The 20,939-nt window shown below is 34.4% G+C and overlaps 3 protein-coding genes across 4 annotated transcripts; all 3 read right to left on the bottom strand.

The window, feature by feature from the left end:
• Nucleotides 1-1,080: 1,080 nt before the first annotated feature.
• On the bottom strand, nucleotides 1,081-7,796 carry LOC127242004 (lipase-like PAD4). Of its 2 annotated transcripts, none has more exons than XM_051261333.1 (5): nucleotides 7,455-7,796; nucleotides 7,080-7,380; nucleotides 2,907-3,587; nucleotides 1,851-2,235; nucleotides 1,081-1,692 (listed from the first exon to the last, which is right to left on the bottom strand). In XM_051261333.1, the coding sequence occupies exons 1-5, from the start codon at nucleotides 7,472-7,474 to the stop codon at nucleotides 1,271-1,273; spliced, it is 1,809 nt and encodes a 602-aa protein (XP_051117290.1). In that variant the 5' UTR covers nucleotides 7,475-7,796; the 3' UTR covers nucleotides 1,081-1,270. The 2 variants fall into 2 exon arrangements, with proteins under 2 accessions (XP_051117290.1, XP_051117291.1); XM_051261334.1 differs by having other exon boundaries at nucleotides 7,571-7,796.
• Nucleotides 7,797-8,207: 411 nt separating this feature from the next.
• Nucleotides 8,208-13,949, bottom strand: LOC127242003 (probable glucan 1,3-alpha-glucosidase). Its single transcript, XM_051261332.1, has 6 exons — nucleotides 12,186-13,949; nucleotides 11,316-11,589; nucleotides 11,105-11,240; nucleotides 9,698-9,908; nucleotides 9,403-9,609; nucleotides 8,208-8,850 (listed from the first exon to the last, which is right to left on the bottom strand). Exons 1-6 carry the CDS (start codon nucleotides 13,767-13,769, stop codon nucleotides 8,491-8,493), a joined length of 2,772 nt encoding a protein of 923 aa, XP_051117289.1. The 5' UTR covers nucleotides 13,770-13,949; the 3' UTR covers nucleotides 8,208-8,490.
• Nucleotides 13,950-17,950: 4,001 nt separating this feature from the next.
• Nucleotides 17,951-20,441, bottom strand: LOC127242241 (aspartokinase 2, chloroplastic-like). Its single transcript, XM_051261706.1, has 3 exons — nucleotides 20,051-20,441; nucleotides 19,879-19,961; nucleotides 17,951-18,786 (listed from the first exon to the last, which is right to left on the bottom strand). The coding sequence occupies exons 1-3, from the start codon at nucleotides 20,186-20,188 to the stop codon at nucleotides 18,750-18,752; spliced, it is 258 nt and encodes an 85-aa protein (XP_051117663.1). The 5' UTR covers nucleotides 20,189-20,441; the 3' UTR covers nucleotides 17,951-18,749.
• Between the last annotated feature and the right edge of the window lie 498 nt (nucleotides 20,442-20,939).

Here is a 20,939-nt window from a genome sequence, read left to right as displayed (position 1 = left end):
ACTATTGATTTGTAGAGTGTGTGGGAAGAGTTTTTATATCTTGTTCATGCCTTACTCGTAGTGGAATTGCCCTGGGTTGGTATCCCCAAACGTAGGCCGATTGAGGGCTGAATTGGGTCAACAAATGCTAGTGTATTGTTTGCTTCAATTCACTCTGCACTGCACTTCTTGTTTCTTATTTGTTATTTGAATCTCAAGCAGACGACATCACCCTGAGCGTAGCAAACCTTTTGGGTTTGTATTCCATTCCGCTGCATCGTTTAAGAGTGATCGAGATTAGAGTTTAAGGTGTAAAAATACATCTTTGTGGGACGTCACTACCAAGTTAACAAAAATATCATTTTTTTTTTTATAAATACATTTCTTTGATTTTAGTTTGAATTTGAGTTTATATGTATTATATATATACTGAATTAAATACTTCCTCCGAAAGTATACATATTTTTATTTTGGGTTGTCGAATTGCTTAGGCATTAAAAATAAATTTCTAAATTTAATTGAATATCATATATTTTGAGAGAAAATAAGATTTGAAGAAAATAAATATATGATATTTAATTATGAATATATGTTAATTTTTATACAATAAATAACGAAATATGGTTAAAATGAAATATAGTATAAATATTATGCACTTATATAAAGCCATACTAAATTTGACAATAAATTAAATAAATTCTTTCGATAAACAAAGTATTATAACTAATATCTTCCAAAAATGAAGATATACAATCAAATTCTTAAAAAAAAATAAAAAAATGACAAAACGTCATTCAACAATAAAGAAAGGATTACAAAATCTTTCCGTTCGCCAATCGACAATGTTTCCTTATATTTGGGTTTGTGTGCTAGTTGCGCTTCTATGACGAGTCTTTTGTAGCTTGGGTCTTGGATATATGTGATGTCGGTTTGTTTTGATAGTAAGGTAAACTGAATCCGAACTGCTTGCTTCCGTTATAAATCGAAGTTTTGTTCAAATTTTGTTCAACATTAATATGTTAAGCAATGTATAGAACTTCAAATAAAATATTTGCTGAAATTTGTTGAATCAGCATTTTTGAATTCGATTCGATCGCGCACTACAAACCAAAAATATAAATTTATTCCTCGGGTATATCTTGTCTTAAAACTTTTCCTTTCAATTTCCTAAATCGTAATATAAATTATGAATTTCGCAACTAATAATTGCGACACGCCAGCTTCTCAAAGACTAATAAAGATCAAAATGAAGTTCAAATTGTGAATCTGATTCATTTCATTCAATTTCATCTTATTGAACCATCCCATCTTGAAAACCTGGAAAATGTTCCTTCAAGATTTGGTGTTGCTGCTGCTGAGATTTAAGCTCTTCCCATTCTTCTCTAAACAAGCCATAGCTCGACTTTTTCGACATTACGTCCACCGATACTTCCATTCTATCGATCATTCCAATCGCATATTGTGCAAACCTTTCGATGTCATCCAACAGCAGCAAACGTTTCCTCATATCCATTTCGTTCGTTGCTTGAAAAACTTTGTCCCGGGCTTCCTCCACCCGAGCCCAGAAGCATGGATCTTGCGTTAGGCCCGCATACTTGCTCCTCGGTTTCCTCTCCTCGTCTCCAACTTTTCTGTCTGCCCACCACTTGTCGAATATATCAAACCGTTTGTTCCTCCCATGCTCGATATAGTGCCCTTTCTTCGTGTGCATACCTGTCGAAGAAGACGGAGTTAGAAACTTCACATCAAGAAGTTATTAATAAGATCAGCAGAGCTCACTTCATGCTTTTACTAGAGTTTACTTTAAAAAAAAAAAGACTGATGGCAGTTTTGAATGAAAAATTAATTTTGCGCCAATAAATAAATGATACCTGCTCTGTAATAGTCGGCTATTTCTAGTGGCTCGACAAGGAGCTCGTAGAAACGGGAAGCGTTGACGTACTTTGGCTGTTTGTGGAAGTCGGGAGTGAGTTCGTTCTTCTGCATCTTGTCAATCAAGTCATCCCAGAATCTTCCGAGTTTGCGCATGTTCATCACAACCTTGAAGTCCCTTCGCGAAGCACCCCTGCGCTTGAAGGCGTCGTAATACCCTAGTTGATATTGGGCATCACAATAGTCTTTGTACCACTCTAGCTCGGCCCTAAATGGGGTGATCTTCGATAGCGAAACAGCCATTTTAGCGTTGTTAAGGTTGCGCCTCCAGTTGAGTTGCCGGGCTTTCAACAAACAATTTGTGGCCTTGCCATACACAGCATCCTACCAAAATGTATACATACACATATATAAGCCGTCATCATCGAAGCTACAATAGAAATATAAAGGAAGAGTTACTGTGCTGATTTGAAAAAATCTATATGATACTGATTTCCTCAATCAATACATCATAAATAAGCCGACACCATATGGTTTCAACTAATATAGCGCATGCTATGTTAATTGAAATCATATACTGCGTTCTCTATATAGGTGTGCTACAAAAATATATTTTATGTGATGAAATCAATAATAATATATTCTGTGTGGATAATCATCATATATTTATCGGTTCATATTAGCATTTGTATTATATTAACATAAATGATGTGTTGTATATTATTTTATCATGGGTTGTATGTTATTATATACCACTTTCGTCAGATTTTAAGGGTCTCATTTACTTTTTGTGTGTAGATCTTTCGATATTAATTATTATATCAAAATATAGTATAAATTAAGAAAAAAAATTGCAAAAATACTTTCAGTAGTGTCTTATAATACTAATAAAATGATATTTGTACAAAAAAAAATTATGATATTTTTAATGTTAAAAGTACAAGTAAATTTGACCCTCAGATGCAGATGGATTGAGTAATTTTCTGTTGGTATTGTGTTAAATTTAAAGATTCAGCGTAATAACTAGAAACGAAACATAAACTATATAAACAAACCTCATAAGATATCCCAATGGATTGCAATGCCAATGCGACGCCGGCTTCACTACTTGAGTCGGGAATAATAGTTGGGCGAAAGCTTAGCTTTTGCATATATTGCGCGCAAACTCTCCCAACATAATCCCCATACTTGAGATGATCCTCTATACAAGAACTAACCCAACCTCCGGAAAGCATGGAGTAACCAAGAAACTCGACTATAGCCCTCGAGTCATCCATGCAAACCGCGCCTTTCTCAGTGCAAAACACATAACTACCAAACGGGCAATACAAGCTTTCCTTGTCCCCGGACAATTTTAACCAATCCTCGACACGGCCCAAAAGCTCGGCAAGCAGCTCATCTCTCTCGACATTAGAGATAGGAAAATGTTGTAGCTGATCAAAGCTTGTAAACATGGCAAAGATTCGAGGGAGAAATGGAGAACGTGGAGAGAAAAGCAGTGTAGGGAAGATGTCTGTGGGCGCGACAATGTGACAGAAATTGCCGGCCCATCTTTGCTGCAGAATGGCTTTGGAAAATGGGTGGTTGGCGAGCATGGGGGAGCCGAAGGTGATGCAGAAAATTGGCGCGCTCTCGAACCGGGAAAGAAGCCAAAGGGCGGAGAGGGCAGCCACCGCTCCACCCAGGCCATGACCCGCCAAAACCACTGACTTGCAATCCTTCAACGCCTCCTCTAACTGCAGTTATTCATTCATTCATATTGTTAACTACAAAACACTTCTTCAAATTTACTTCCTCCGACTTAGATAATATGGGTCTATTACTGTAGATACTACAAGGTAAAATATAATTAGTAAGTAATTAAAAAGTGTATTAGTAAAAATAATTATTATAAAATAAAAGTAATTATAGATTAAGATAACTAAATAGTTTAATTAAGATTTAAAAAAATTTAAAATATGATTAAAGTGTATAATCAATTTTCGAAAAAGAAAAGAATACATGATGTGGGACGGACAAAAATAAAAAAATAGGGACAAATTATGTTGGACGGAGGGAGTAGTAGTATTTTTTCCGTCATTAAAAAAATAAAATAAAATAAAAACAATAGCTCTTTCTTTTTTTCTGTTTGCGGTGCCAAAAAATCAGACTACTCTATTCCGTAACTAAATATTTGTTCATCTTTTAATATTAATTATTATATTAAAATGCATTACAAAGTATTTATATTAGTATCTTCTATTATAATAACATTTGGAAAAAAAAAATTATACAAATATAATAATATTTTTAATGCTAATTACAATGACGTTAAGGGACAATTTTTTATAATTTTTGTGATATTTTATTATAAAAGGAAAAATTTACATGATACATTAAAATCTTTCCTAAAAATTAGTTTATTTTTCGGAAAGTACTACAATTACAATATATCATAATATGCTATGTTTATTTGTTTTTCTAATTTTGTTCTTGACACTATATTAAAATTTTCTATTTATTTATTTTTTTTTAAATACTCTATGTTTATATAAAAATTTTGAATTTTTGAAAATTTAGAATTAATCAAAATATAATTATATACTGTGATATATATATATATATGAAAGAAAAATATATTTCATTTAAGTTTTTGAAATACAATAAAAAATAGTGTAGAAGTTTTAAAAAAATCAATATATAAAGTTTAAATTTAATGGTATAATTTGATAAATAATTAAAAAAATGTATAATTAAAAATAATTATTGTATAATACAAATAATAATATACTAAAATTAAAATAATTTATTAATTTAATTAAGATTTTAAAAAATATAGATTATGAAATTAAAAATATGATTAAAATATATAATTATGTTTAAAAATGATGAAAGAAACAAATTATGTGGAATAAAGGAAAATAGAAATATTGAATAAATTGTATGAGATAGAGGAAGTATAAGATTATTCGGCTATGTTCGAGTTATGGGTTTGCTGACCTGAAACAAAATTAAGTCGACATGGTGTAATTTTTAAGGCCAAAAATGATGTTCATAAAGTATACAGGTTTGTATATTTTCACTCCAACTCAAACTTGCGTTCAAACTTTCATGAATGGCAAAAAAAATTGAACTAAATTTTCGATTAATTGAGCTAATTCTGTTCGAATTAGAATACTATATATATATATTATATTTGTTCGCTTAAATTCGGTTTCGATTTTTTGATGTTTTTCGATTCAGATAACCGAACCAAATATATTTATATTATTACATTTTAAAATTTATATTAATAAATATACTTGGTTCGTTTTTGGTTTGAAAGTTTGAAATATTTGCGAATATTTTTATTTAATTGGAATTTTAATTAGTTTTTAATGTATTTTTTTTCTTCATTTTAGTTCCGTTCGAATTATTTGAAAATATTTTTTATTAAATAAAATTCTCGATTTGAATACAATTCACAATTTCGAATATTTGTTCGATTTATTCGAAAACCAAATATTTGTGTATTTACGAATAACTGAACCATGTCCACCCTGAAGTCATTCTTGCACTCTATTATCTACCATAACTATTTTTTATAAAAAACATTTTTTGCAATTATTTCACTTAAAAACATGCAAACATAAATAATAATAATAATAAATAAATAAATAATACGAAATGAAAAAAAAATGTATTTCTTTTTTTTTTCTATTATTATACGTGTAATAGATAAAATTAATATATATATATAATTTGATATTTAATGTTTCTATTTATAATATCATAGGAAATATAGTTTAAAAAATATCACATAAAATACATATTTTAATATAACTAACATTATAAATTTATTTTTTTTTAATTATTTTAAAAACAATCTAAAATACCTAAAACACAAATAATACACCTATAATTTGACTTCAATGAAAAACAAACGAATCTGTATATGTGTTTATATTATATGTAATTATGTTATGTTATGTCATATATGGGTCCAAAAATTGAAAATGGCGTGCGAAAGGAACATGCTGCAGTAACGTGTCCATTTGGCACAGATACTTTGATCTTAGACGACAAAACCAACAATCCTATTTTTTTATTATATGTCCAATAATAATAATAAATATAAATTTATATGCAAAGAAAACGTGCATGCATACAAAAAAATAAAGCTGATTGAAAAGTTAAGACGGCGGTCCTCAGTAAATTGTCATATTAATAAATTATATGCTAAGTGAATACAACTGCGAAACTAGCATCTAAATTAATATTATAATTTATTTAATATTTAGTTAATAAATTTAAATAAATAATAATGGCAAAAATTATGTATAAATTTAGATAGTTTTTAGGAGACAAATTATATATAAATACATAAAAATTAATATTTTTAATACTAAAAAAATCATAAAAAATTTGAATTGGGAGTCCTAATGTAATTCCGTCCAATCCCCTTGCAAAAAATTTAAGGTTGTCTATTTGAATTACTTATATGATGTGGATTGATTTTCAAAATAATCAAATTTTACAAATATAGAATAAACTTATAAATTATACTCTCTCCGTATTTATCATTTTTGTCAGTCTTATTTTAAAGTATGTATTTTCTATTTTAATATAAATATACACCAACATAAAAATATATTTAACTTTTATTTAAATTAAAAACATATTATGACGCATACATTTATTTTTTTATATAAAATCAAATGAAAAAAATATTAAAATTTTTTACACACTTTTACTAACTAATACATTATTATTATACTTCAAATGATCTTGGACCGGGAGAAATAAAATTATCAACTTAATAGGAATTACAAGGCGTACTTACTTTCATGTACTCTGGTGGCCAGCAAGAATTTTTTTTAAATTATCCAATAAAATATTACTCCCACCGCCGTATTTTTTATTTATATTCCTTTCACATTGTATATTATTTGTTTTTTTAAAAAAAATATTATACATTCAATCGTATTTAAATATTTTAAAAATTTTAAATTTTTAAAATATTAATTATATTAATTAATTATCTTAATTTTAATTTATAATTATTTTTATTAATATATTTTATTTACAATAAGTGTGACATTATACGACGAGTAAATACATCCGATATTTCCAATCTTTAACGATAATGGTGTAATTAAATGATGAAATTAACCCAATCCCAATCCCAATCCCAATCCCATTGATTACCGCCAAATAATAAATTAATGAATTAGCCAAAACGAATAAAGAGGACAAAAAGGAATACCAACCTTCCGTTGAAAAGAGGGGGCGGCGTGGTACGACTGGAACACCTTCAGCACGCCGCCGTGAACCCTCGCCGCTCCACCCTCAACACCCCCAAACATCCCCTTACCCTCCACCTCCACAAAATCCGACGACCATCCTCCCGCCGTCGGCTGCACGGCGGAGAACGCCACCAGTGCCGTCGGCCCCACCCTCTCCACCGCGAATCCCTGCTGCTGCCCGGCCACGGCGGCACACAGCCGCCACGACTCTTGGAGCAGCGGCGTGGAGAAGAGAAATGCCGCCAGCATTTCGCCGGACTCGAACCTGCCCGCCAAATAGAAAGAATCAAATTAGATAGAGCAAAATCAAAGAGATGAACAAGGGTGCGATTGGATTACTGGGAAGCTTCGTGCGCCATTAATGCGACCGAGCGAGAGCTTATTAGGACTTTTAGGAGTGTGTTTTGTGGGATTTGCAGAATGAATAAAAAAACAAATAATTGAATTTAACTAACTAATTAGTTTTCGGAGCACCCACGCCACGCACACTCATAGTGACTGATATTTGATGTTACTAGTAGCAAGCAAGCACCATCACTTCACTTATCCACCACGTGTAAAAACCCGGCCGAAAGTGCACACTGATAAACCTCCGGCCGAGACTAATGTCCAACAAACTAAGCCCGACAAGCTACATTCTTAAGTTCAATCTCCACGCCACCACACAATTCCTTGCCGGACCAAACTATGAGTATTAACCTGACCCGACTATGATTATTATTATTATTTATAACGTAGGAATCTGCGACCGCTACCCGAAAATGCACAATGAATAAACCTCCGACCGAATCTAATACCCTGCAAATCAAACTCGATGGGCAAGTCACACTTGGCGAGACTATGATTATTATTATTATTATGAGTTGGAGTTTGTCTTTCTTTAGGTCAGTCAAGCATAGCACAAACCTCACGCCACGCCCATGCCCAATCAATGCAGCAGAAAAAGACTACTTCCCTGCGGTTGCCAAAGGTTGGTTTTGCCACGATGATCACTGTCAGTTGTTGAATCCAAACACACACCCAACCCAATCATGGCTGCTGGATCTTGATCTTGATGGATGGATGGTAATAAACTCTATATACAAACAAGCAAGTAGAATTGATCTGCAATTCCTCAACCTTGCATATTAAAAAAGATTTCGAGGCAGCAAAACAGACTGTCTGTCGCTCAATAACTAATTATCAAGTAAAGTAATGTCTAAATGACTGGAAGACAGTAGCATGCTTTCTTTCTAGGTAGAACTAGAACTACTACTCTTCTTCAATAATGTTCGCCCAACCAAATTCCTCTTCTTCTTCTTCTACTCTTTTTTGTATCAGATAAGATAAGATCAATAATGCCAGGAAGAGATCCAATCAGCCATACATACTACTACTACACAAGCCTGATAGTCCAATCATCTGCGATACCAACATTAGGCTTACGGATGGTTGGGACAGATGGGCTCTGTCCTCCTTGAAGCATGAGTGGTCCGAGTTCAATGTCTACCTTATGATTGCCTGGTTCGATGACCGCAGTCTTTGGCACGGAAGACAGGCCTACAAGTATGATTCTCTCGACACTGCATTCTGAGGCAAATTTTTTGTTGTTAGATCCCAGAGGCTGAGAAGTGAGCTTTCCGTTGGAGAATGTGAAATGACGGTGTATGTAAGCTCCCTTCTGGAATTCAAAGCTCTTTCCATCATCCATGTAGAGTTCACCTTCAGCAGCATACGAACTGTTGAGAGCAATAACCTGCAAAGGGGATGAAACTGGAAATGAAAAACCAGACATTGGAATCGGTAGTAGATGCATTCGTGGATTCTAGGGGAAACTGGGAACTTAGCCTTGATGAAAAAGTACTGTTCAAGCGACCATTCCAAAAGCCTTTTCATCCTACTAATCAATATACATTTCCAGAAAAGACTAGTGCAATAAGTGGAGAAAAATAGTACTTTAGCTAACAGAGCCCCCGAGGGTATATTTCCCCCCTACCAACTCAAGGTTTCAGACAAGGCTAAAAAATGAAGGGTCTGAAGGAATTAAATATAAATAAACAAAAAGCATAGATCTTTCGGTTGCAGAAGTTTTGAGATGAAATTGTTCTTAATATTTATATATAAAGGAGCTGAATAACTAACATTGCTCATACTGCACAACAAGCATTGAATAGATGCGAGAAAAAACTGCATTCAAACTCAAAATTCCCACATCATGCAACCCAGCCAGTGGATTAATTAGTTCACTTTGCACGTATATTGCATAATATAGAACTACAGGGAGCTGAAGTTGAAAGTTGAGCAATACCAGAGTGAATGGATCATTTTCCATCTGTGTGGAGCTTCTTCGGAATCTATCTTTTCTAGGTATGATAGAACCAGCACGTTGGAAAGAAGGTATGTTATCTTCCGAAACTGACAATTGGTGTGTAACTCCTCCTCTGTAAGGAGCTCCTGTTTTCAGGTCATACCAAGGCTGTTCTCCAGGAAGATACACCGACACTTTCTTGGCATCCTGTTTAAAAATTCCATTTACTTGTGAGTAAAGTGTTGAATATAATATAAATAATATTAACAAGAGAAAAAAATAGATGGAATGGCACCTTGGTGTAGATTCCTTGCACCAAAAGACTGCTTCCCACCATAAATGCTTCATCATTACTGAAAGTTTTCTCATCAGAAGGAAATTCCATCCAAAGCGGGCGTGCAACAGGCATACCACTGACATTCGCCTCCCTAAATAGCGTGTAGAAGTAAGGAAGTAACATATAGCGGACATGTATGGCCTCCCTCATGAGTTGCGTGTTGCGTTCCCTGCAACAGCAGGAAAACCCGAATGTACAACATTAGATACATGACTAATGGTAGTATGGTACAAATTATCCATCAGAACTATCAAAGCCAGCTCAGCTTCATCTATCTAGTTACATATATACAGTTCAGCATTAATGGAGCTCAAGTGTGCATCAAAGCATAATGACAAAAATATGGGTATAAATTATTTACAACCCAGGGGGGCAACGAACTGTAAGAAAAACGTGGAGTTGAGATTAAGGCATGTTTCTCTATAAATCACAAGTTACAAGACCCCACAAGATTTTTCCTAGCCATTAGCAATAATGATAATAGAATAAAACTTAAGAGCAAAATATAATTTTGGTCTCATAACACTCATTATTTGGCAAGTAACCTCTTATCACCTTGGTCTTGTATTTGCACATAACATTCACGCATGATTACAACAAGTGAAACTTGGAGGTCCACGATGCATGGTAAATGTCACAAGCAAATACACAACATTAAAGCGGCAACAAGTGAGATTTCACGCATAGTCTACTTAAATAACTAGAATGATAAATGTTTACAGGAAAAATTTACATTTTTCTCCCAACAATAGAGGACATGATGCTATTTCTAAGTAAAGGAAAAGAAATTATGCGTCACTTCAGTTGAACGGAAATTATATGAGAAATACGAAGGAGAGAATGCCCTCGAAACATTGATTGCTGCTGCTACTATTTGCATTACACAAGAAGATCAATTTGCAAACAATGAGAGACAAAAATAAGAAGAAAGGAGAGATGCAGATGCAAAACAAAAAGAAAAGAGTTTGTAGAAGATCAAGAGACCAAAATAAATATGGATGAAACATTATGAATTTAAGTATACCTCACTTAAAAAGCTCTAAAATTTGTTTGAAGTAAGTGGTGATAAAGATTCAACTTTGAGACCTTGTGACTTTGATAGTAATTAGAACAGTCAAATGTCGTCCAAATTGGAAAGCTTAAGGTGTAGAAGAGGTAATCATGTATTGTTTTTTAGTTGTTCAAACAGACAACAAAAACAATCAGACACCAGCCCCGTGAAAAGTTACATATGCTCTTTAGTGTTCGCTAATGATATCTTACTGAAATAAAGGGTGTTTGCTCATGATATATTAGCGAAATAAGGGCGTTTGCAAACAATACCTATTGCCCTAAAATCTAAAAGCTAAAGGGTGTTTATCTTACCCAAATAAATAAGGTTCCCGCCTTTTGGTGTCATGATGAGCATGCCCTCTAAAGAAGGGATAGTAGGCACCAAGCTGATACCATCGAACCAACAGGTCAGTATCAGGATTACCAAAAAATCCACCAACATCAGCACCTAGAAAGCATACAAAATATCACAACAAACGAAAGAATAAGATGTCCAATGATGCAAACAGAAAAATGCACTGACCAGAGAAAGACAGCCCAGTGAGACCAAGACTCAAGATCATAGGAACAGAGACCCTCAGTTGATCCCATTCAGCTGTGTTATCTCCTGTCCAGACTGCACCATATCTTTGGCTTCCAGGGAAAAATGCTCTTGATAAAACAAAAGGTCGGTCTTTACCATCTCCTCGTTTAACAAGGCCATCTGAAGTAGCCATGTGAAAATAGTATCCATAGGCATTATGCAACTCTCGATGCTCAACATTGCCATAGTGCAAAGCATCTCTGGGCATTGAAACCTGATGATCATACACAGACCTTAATTTGTCAGGGAACCGGAATCGATGCAGCAGTAGACTTTTAATACAAATATTTTGACATATTTATGATATTTTGTGAAGAAAGTCCAATTGCCAAAATCATTATAACTTAAAAAGTAGCAGCCTCTGCCCAAGAATTTCAATCTTGATCAACCAGTGCAGTAAAACGGCTAGGAAATTAAATTATTTGCAGCTGATATATGTGCTTGAGGTATCTAAAACCAATCCTCAATATGTAAATCTAGTAATATATCAATAGAGTGGATAATCATACTTGATTCAAATTAATATCAAACGTTAGATCACATATTTGGAAGAACAATTTAGCTTGAGAGAGTTAAGTCAACAATGAGAACACTATCATATTAAAAAGAGAACAAACCAATCTAACTCATCTTACTTAGAGTGGATTCAAAATGTTATATTGCATGACAGAAGGAAATCTAAGTTGAAATTTGCACTATCATTGTGTGTCCCCTAAATAACTAAGATCTAGTTCAGCAAGTAACTAGTCAAACTGCAATAATCTTTAGAACGAGCAATTGGATCAATAAGGCTTAATAATAAAGGTTTACCTCTGGGCCATTGAAGACAGAAGGCTCATTCATGTCATTCCAAATGTAGAGAGAAGGGGTGGATCCGATGTAATTCTTGTATGAGAATTTATCTCCCCACCATTGCCTAATCTCTGGATTCACCATATCTAAGTATGATGAGGAGCCAGGCCAGCACCATCCATCAAAATCCTTCCCAGTTGCATCCTTCACATAGTATCCCTTTTCAGTAGCCTCCTTATGTATATAGTATGAGTCATCCCTCTTTATGTGAGGATCCACAATAGTCACCATGCGTCTCCCTTTCGCAGCTAATTTCTTCTGCATTTCTTCAGGATTTGGGAATAACAGCTTATCCCATGTAAAATATTTTTTTCCATCAGTATGCTCGATATCCAGCCACAAAACATCATATGGAATGTCATGCTCGTCAAATTTAGAGTCAACGTTGTACACATCCTCCTCGTCTCTATAATTCCACCGGCACTGGTGATAAGCAATGGAGAACAATTGTGGCAATGCCGAAGTCCCTGTCACACTCGTATATTGCCTTACAACATCCTTCGGACCTGGACCGACAAAAAAGAATGCATCCACCACACCAGCCTCACTCATCCATAAGGTATCGACCTTCTTCTTATCCGAAGGTAACCTTAACACTGATGTGGATTCCTCATTCCAACCTGACCCCAACACATCAATCTGCATTTCGGCAGCATTCAGCCAGAAGAAGCCAGAAGTTCCCCTAGACTTGCTGTGTGAAGTCATGAAAGGAATGGATCCATACAGGCCAAATGGCGAATCGTGCAAATATTCAAATACATCTAAGTTAAAAAGCCTGTAAGGTTCGGATTCCTCAATTCCAGGCCCTCTAGTTGGCTTCAAAGCCAAACTTGCAGCATGTTCAGGGATGCCATAAACAAAATCAGCCTCATAAAATGACACATCAAAGCTTATACTCTGAGGTCCATAAGGCCTCGAATCAGTGTGGCTCCTGAACCTCTCTTCCCAATTCTCGTCCTCCTCTTTTTGGTCTTTCAACTGCTCAAAATCAAACAACCCGTTTGAATTCAGTGACAAAACCTTTCTCCCATTCTTCCCACTCTCTCTCACAAAAACCTCAAACGGATCTTGCCTAATGACGCCTTCATAACCATCAGAAAGATAAACTACAGACAGAACACCAGCATCATCATTCTCCTCCTTCAACCTCTGCAGCCACAGCTTCTTATTCAAAAACTCAGGTACGATCACATCCGGCACCTCAAATCTTTTCTTCCGTGGGTTTAAACTTGGGTCTTCGTCAATCTTGACCCTCAGCACGCCATCCTGATACGCTGATAAAACGAGAACCAATGGCTTCACGGGATTCGTTCCATTTTCAGCGCTCTCTGGATCTTTCTCTTTGGGAATGAGTTTAGCCACCAGATCGCCATCGGAGATGTGCACACTGGCGGCGATCAATGAGCACGCGGCCGGCTTCCGGGATCGGGCCCGCTTGCAAAATGGGGTCTGATCACAGTTTCTGAACTCTTCTTTCTTCCAAGAGAAAACGGAATTTACGAGAAGAAAACAAAATAGAAAAGCACACAGAAGCCTTCCCATTGCTTGTGATTGAATCACTCAGTGTTCAAGGCTTAGAAAAACCATGGAAGCGGGAGAGGGTAGCACGAATCCTGGGCAATGTGAAAATAAGTGGATCGGGGAGTAGGCGATGGAGGCGTCGCCTTTTTCATTCAATCCCTAATTCCACAGATAAACTCACTCTCCCTTGTGGTTTTCGACCAGATCAATGGGTAGTACGATATTATTTGAGTTTATAGTTTTTACTCTATTTAATTTTGATTTAGATATATTTTTATTGATATTTTATAAATATATATATATAAGTATTTTTTTTATTGAAATTTATACATTAAACAGTATTTCATCCATCTTGTTACAAGATTTTATTTATTTATTTTTATTAATTTTTAAATATTAATTAATAGTATTTTGACGGTGCATTGCAACAATGGTATAAATTATTGAAATAATAAAATAAATAATTTCTTATATTGGTAAAATATTTTATAAAAATATACAAATATTTTTCGTGTTGATGAAAGCAGGACTGATATTGTAAATATATAAGCAAAAAAATAATTAAGTACACAAATTAACGTTTAAATTACATATAAAATTATTATATATATATTTTTAAAATAAATACAAATTATTTAAATTTTAAAAAATAAACTAAAACTGTTTAAAATGATTTACATATATATAACTGAGTATTATATATATGATATGTAAACGCTCCCTTTGTTCTATAATTACGTATCCGTTTACTTTTAGATTTTGAGTTGAAATTTAAAGAATAAAATTTTTGAATGTTTGTATGATATGATATAAATGAACGTTGATGTTGACGTGATATTTTGAATGTAAATGTCATGAAGCTTATTTTGTATGATCATAGAAAGCGTACTTTTCTCGACTTTTGTCATATACTACACGAAATATCATCCAGTACTTGAAGGGTACTGTGATGCTAATGGAATATTTGATATGAAATATTCATTGTTTACCAGCGGATATTCTTGATGACCGGAGTTGGAGCAATTTCGTGAAAGTCCACGAAATAAAATTGTAAAGCTCGATCCATTTTGAAAAAAAAAATCCGTACCTCCGGTAATGATATATTGTGATAGCCAAAATACAAAAACAAAGGCTAAGAATGGTATTTACAATGGTAAATCTCGACATATCTATACATACATAACACTGTGTGACAATTGATCACTAGTGGTGTTATGAATATTGACTATAGGTCAATGTAAAACCTTGCGATCCGCTAACCAAATAGTTATATTGATCAAATGTATAAATTGCTAAAGGGAATGGATCTGAAATCCACGAATTAAGAGACAATTTCAGTGGTAGTCCTACCAAATCACTTGGAGATCTCAAGCCTTGGTTCAATGGGAAAACTAAGCTGTAATAGTTCGGCACGAACACTTGACTACCATTCCCTAAAAAATTAAGAGTGTTACAAAGTGCAAAGTGGTGAGGTTGAGTCACTGACTCTTAATAGTCCTAAAAGTATAGTTGAATACTTTAAGACATGATTACCTATATAAGTGTGAAGTGAGGGTCGCTTCAAATGGAACACTTATGAATCCAAAGAGTGATCCATGACCGAAACGGATCAAAACGTGAGATTAAAATAAGATTGAGATAGCGACATGTCAATATTATTGACTAAAATGTACACAAAGGTGGAATAGTTCAATGCATCGTGTCAACTAGGCCATCGGTACATACAATAATATTGACTAAGGAAGGTTCAAAGCCACAAACTACTTATCCAGACATGTCAGTGTCTCTGGAATTGAGCTGTGTGTTGTCCTATTAATGGACATTTTCACTCATGTGGGGGATTGTTGAAAAATCGGTTAATTATTTAATTGATGAAATTTAATTTTAAATTAAATTCATAATTTCCGAAACCGATTATTCGGTGAGTTACAATGCATGTGGGTTGTAGGGTGGTTATTGATAATGTGGTTAGGCATATAAATGCCGGTAAGTCACAGACGCGTGTGCCACCTATTCAGACCAGATAATTATATGCATATATGATAAATAATTATTTGAAATTTAAAATTCAAATAATATATTTATAACCGAAATTAAATTTGGTATTTATGACTGAAATTTAATTGATATTTATGACCGGAATTAAATATAATGTTTATTGTCGGACGTTACCGAAATTATGGCCGACGATTACAAGCCATTAAAAACCGATGGTTTCAACTCGGCATTATTTAAACTCCAAAGAGTGGAGTGACTTATAAAGGCTCTCTCCACCACTTCATTCCACACCACACCAAAAGAGATGAGAGATTCTCTCATCTCTCCCTCTCTAATCCTCTCTTCTCGGGCAAAGTTTTCGGCGAGTTCTCTGGTTAAGTTTTCCGGAGAATTTTTGACCTCTGATCTCCCAACACAGTGTGTTTCCCTCGTTTTAGTTCGCCAGAGCTCTGAAATATTGGGGTGCCACTTAATTCGGAGACGAACGTCGTTTTATCTTTAAGAACGTTATGCCACGAACCGGAGGCACTACCGGGGCGTATTCATTTTTACGGAAAGAGGTTCTACCTCGACTCGACGTGATTATCAAATTTATTTCGATAAAATTACTGTGATTATCAAAATTATTTTGATAAATTGATTATCGAATTTATTTCGATAAAATTATTAAATTCGATAAAACTAAATTATTGTGATTAGCAAAATTATTTTGATAAATTGATTATCGAATTTATTTCGATAAAATTATTGTGATTATCAAAATTATTTTGATAAATTGATTATCAAATTTATTTCGATATCAAAATTTATCTTTCGATAATTATTTGATATTGTCGCCGTACAAAATTTTTTCAACATGTGTATGCGATTTTTGTGTTATTATCATTTTTATTTCTAATAGTTGAGCTACTGCATGCACTCATATAAGTTATGAAATTTGACAGCACATATTTATGGAAGTGCCTAAAATACATTACATGTGCTTATGTGTATGTGATTTTGATTGTTATGAAACTTAACAATCATGTGTATGTGATTTTCAGTTGGGACAATTGTGATAAAGCCACCATTTGTGTATGTGATTTTGATTTTGTTATGAAACTGGTTAACAACATCACGGGGGTTTTAGAGACTCTAATTGTAGTATTGATTCAATGCAATTAGGGATGACAATATATATATATATATTATAAGTTTGGATATAGATGAACCCAAGACCCTACCATATGTATATTACTGGGCTCAAGATCCTATCAAGACACTAATATATCCGGTTCCGTATGTACCCGGACCCTACACCTGATGTACCCGCCAGACTCGCTGGACCCGCTAGACCCGTCAAATTCAAAAAATTTCAATACGAACTTGACTCACCCGACTTACCTAAAAAAATAATTTTATTTCAAAATAATAAATTAAAAAAATATATACAACAAACAAATCTTCATCTATACGGCCTTGACGCCTCCTCCGCCACGCCGCCACCACCACCACCACTCATAAGGGATGGACTTGTGACCGTGAGATTATGGGTTCAAACCCCCGACGCCTCAAGTCACCTGCTACACATGGTTCGCCTAGTGTGACTTTCCCGTCGGGCGTAATCTGCAGGGTATTATGTTCGGCCGGAGGTTTGCCCAACGCGCACTTTCGAGTAGCGGCTGCGGGTTCCCATGTCATAAAATAAAAAAAAAAAAGTTATAGGTTCAAACCCCGACGTCTTAGGTCACCTGCCACACATGGTTCGCCTAGTGTAACTTGTCTGTCGGACCTAGTTTGCAGGGTATTAAGTTCGATTGTGGGTTTACACAGTTCGCATTTTCAGGTAGTGGCTGCGGGTTCCCACGTCCTAATAATAATAATAATAATAATAATAATAATAAGTCCCGTAAGGGATGATTTGGTGGCGTGGGGAGTAAACTTGTACATGCACATTCATATCTTACTGCTCCAAATTTATCATCATAAGTCGTTTAGGCTTGCAAATACAGCTGTAGGCATTTCATTAAAATGATTGTACATCTAGATTTACATAATTATTTTCTAAAATAATGGGACATTACCAAATTCTCATTATATAGTTTTAAAGAAATATATTCCCACCCTAAAGGACATATGCACAATTGATCTATGATATTAATTTAACACATCATTCGTCAACATGGATCCTTCCATTGAATCGAAATCCACCAAACATAAATAATTCTGCTCAAAGTGCTAGCCAACAATAATAATTCTATCATAAAATGGATCCCCAACAACAAACATAAAATACAAACAACATTTCCAGATAAATATGTAATACACAACAGTATTGTATCTCTGTGTCGAACGAGGTCAAGCACAGACAATAATATAGGGGAAAAATAATGAAATCAAGCAAAACATAAGTAAATTCACACATGCTGCTACAATATTTATAATACCAATAGTCAAGTTCTTGAAATGACCATTCAAATCGTTTTGATTCCATACTAGCATGTAGAAAATATAGCCTAAATAATATTAACCATTTTCGGCAACAATGTTGTGTCTCTGAGTCCAATTCATTCAACACACAATAAATTGATAACAATATTAAGTAATTTCAATCAAATTGAGATCGATTTATCTCATCCACTATCCATCCTTCTCTCAATGTTAATGTTGGGGGAAATATAGGAGGATAACACAAATGGAATCTACTGTTTGAGAGATCCATGCAGTGGGTGATTAAATACAACGAGACAAAATATATAGAAAGTGTGTACATAAAAAGATCATATTTTACTCAATTTTGTAAACACTGATGCTATGGTTTCTTGCAACATATGTTTAGTTTGAAAGCAAAAGAACCATTCATAACAATTGCATGATTGAAAAAGGCTATGCAAAATCATAGAAACATACGATGGTGAAGGAACTCCGAATGCAAATGTAGATACTCCTTGTCGATGCTTGTGTTTGGGATTGGCATAACACAAGACATAGACACGCCCACAATGTTTTCCTTTCCGAAAAAACTCACATAATTGTTTGACTGATGATCGAACCTTCTTCCCTGTGAAAAGGCAAAGGATATATGCACAAAAAAGAGTAATAGTTGAGAACAATTATCATTGAAATAAATAATTAGCTTATGGCAACCAAGACATAATTCAAAATCCATGAAATTATGCTAAAATTGGGTATTTTAGAGGGGGTGCGAAGGTAGAAATATAAATAAATCATACAATGAGAGTATGTCCTAAAGAAACAAGAGAGAACTTGAAACTGATATTTCCACAATGGATTAAACTCTTTTATTACTACAACATTACATGAATTCTCCATCCTCTTCTTACATATTATAATCTCAAGTGAACTTTTTTCTCCCTCTGACACAAAGTGGAGAAAACTACTTATCTTCGGGCCACTAAAAAGAAAAAAAATGCAAATTGCTAAACAAGTTTAAGCAGCAAAACCACCAAATGACACAAAAAAATTGAATATAATTGAAGGTGGACTGAGAATTTAAGCACATATTTGTTTTTAAGCACATCAATATTTAATAGAACAAACATGCAATCGAAGAACATATCATATATAAACCTAAAATCACTAACAGTATAATAGGCTATTGATTGTATTTTAAAATGCATAACACCACACCACCATATAGAGATGAATAAGAATTATTATAATTGTATTGATGTATGACAACAACACTGCTATCAAATAGAAGAGTTATTTTTTTGCACCTCCATAAGCTCTACAAGCTAAGATCCATTCCATTGTATCGAATAAGCCACTAAATCTACTATCAACTGTTTTTCAAATGAAATTCAGACATTATTTTCTAAATTGTCAACTATGGATTGTCTTTGCTCACAATTGAACCAAGCCATCCAATCTAAACTCCTTTATTGTCATGAATCTAAAAAAGAAGAAGACATTACAAGCCACTCATACATTAAATTCAAATCTAATCATCCGGTTAATTGCATAGTCCTATGTTACACAAAGTCAAAGACACATTTTCATGTGATGCAATTGGAGCAATGGTAAAAAGATACAAACAGAAAAGGCACCATTTTCATGTGATGCATAGAATTTCCTCAACATTATCAAATTGAGAAGCATTGAATGAACGCAATTGAACCAAGGACCTTACCTAAGATGATGTTTCTTTGTATAGTGCAGATCTTCAATCTTCATCACGTTACAGTATCCGCAGCCTGGAGCTTTCTCTCCTGCCTGAAATTCAATCACTTTAACTAATTAAAGCCAAAAAAAAAAATACTTGTATCAATAACCGAATAAACAAACATAGAAATATTGCATACACGGAGGGGCTTGTTCGTAGTCTTTCCCATGGAGGTGAGAACAACAATGGGCCTTTCCTCAGGAAAGCTGAGGATGAGATGAGCAACCTCTATCATTCTCTCCGTCGACGCCACCAACGACCCGCCGAAATTCATCATGGAAGTCAATCCCTCGGAAACATTTTCCCCAAAAGAGAGACTCGATTAATCAAATGTATCAACATCCATATCTTTTTTGCTGCAGATCAACGTTCTCCGAAACGCCGTTGAGGCTTTTGTGGAAGAAGCCCCTTCGCACATTTTTGTGTAAAAAGAGAAGGGACAACAGAGTGGTGGAACAATGCAGGATGGCGGAAGGAGGCCAGCGGTTGCGGTGATTGGAGAAGGAGGCAAAGGGGAGCGGGTTGGCGGTAACAGTGCTGGGTTTGGGGAAGTTTGGGAAGAGAATAGAGAGCCACCCAATGTGGGGGTGGGTGGAGGAAGAAGGCGGCCCAGATTGTGCTTCGCCACCAAGCCCAATCAATTTTTAATCAAAAGGAAAGTTAAGACCACTGTGTGAGATTTTTTTCCGAGAGAAAATGCCTCAAAAAAATTGAAGATGGGCTTTATATATGTGAGGTATGAATTGAAGCGTATCTACAAATAATTAAAAATTTAATTTTTTAAAAAAAATAGAGTTCAAATAATAAAAAAATTGATTCGCTAACTAAATAAATATATTCTTATATTTTTTAAGTTCTAATTGTTGGATTGCAAACCCAAGTCCCATATTGGAAGTTGCGAAGAAAAATTCGACACTTTATAAGTTCTAAGTGAACTCCACTAGTATGAGGCCTTTTTGGAGAATATCCAAAAACAAATCTGTGCGGACTCAGCCCAAAGCAGACAATATCATACTAGTAGTGTTGAG

Source organism: Andrographis paniculata, unplaced genomic scaffold (assembly GCF_009805555.1).
Source record: "Andrographis paniculata isolate CXL003 unplaced genomic scaffold, ASM980555v1 Contig86END, whole genome shotgun sequence".
NCBI classification, from domain to species: Eukaryota; Viridiplantae; Streptophyta; class Magnoliopsida; order Lamiales; family Acanthaceae; genus Andrographis; species Andrographis paniculata.
Note: the sequence above shows the minus strand (reverse complement) of the source record. Positions and strands in the feature narration are given on the sequence as shown.

What these genes read in the sequence shown, in the direction of transcription:
- LOC127242241 (XM_051261706.1), bottom strand. Translation starts at nt 20,188, where the DNA reads ATGATGAATTTCGGCGGGTCGTTGGTGGCGTCGACGGAGAGAATGATA. An exon ending in CTACGAACAAGCCCCTCCGT is followed by an intron (nt 19,962 to 20,050) that starts GTATGCAATATT and finishes ATTGAATTTCAG; the next exon opens with GCAGGAGAGAAAGCTCCAGG. An exon ending in ACAAAGAAACATCATCTTAG is followed by an intron (nt 18,787 to 19,878) that starts GTAAGGTCCTTG and finishes GCCTTTTCACAG; the next exon opens with GGAAGAAGGTTCGATCATCA.
- LOC127242004 (XM_051261333.1), bottom strand. Translation starts at nt 7,474, where the DNA reads ATGGCGCACGAAGCTTCCCA. An exon ending in ATGGCGCACGAAGCTTCCCA is followed by an intron (nt 7,381 to 7,454) that starts GTAATCCAATCG and finishes TTTGGCGGGCAG; the next exon opens with GTTCGAGTCCGGCGAAATGC. An exon ending in CCATTGGGATATCTTATGAG is followed by an intron (nt 2,236 to 2,906) that starts GTTTGTTTATAT and finishes ACATTTTGGTAG; the next exon opens with GATGCTGTGTATGGCAAGGC.
- LOC127242003 (XM_051261332.1), bottom strand. Translation starts at nt 13,769, where the DNA reads ATGGGAAGGCTTCTGTGTGCTTTTCTATTTTGTTTTCTTCTCGTAAAT. An exon ending in CTGTCTTCAATGGCCCAGAG is followed by an intron (nt 11,590 to 12,185) that starts GTAAACCTTTAT and finishes TATGATCATCAG; the next exon opens with GTTTCAATGCCCAGAGATGC. An exon ending in CGGGAACCTTATTTATTTGG is followed by an intron (nt 9,909 to 11,104) that starts GTAAGATAAACA and finishes CTGCTGTTGCAG; the next exon opens with GGAACGCAACACGCAACTCA.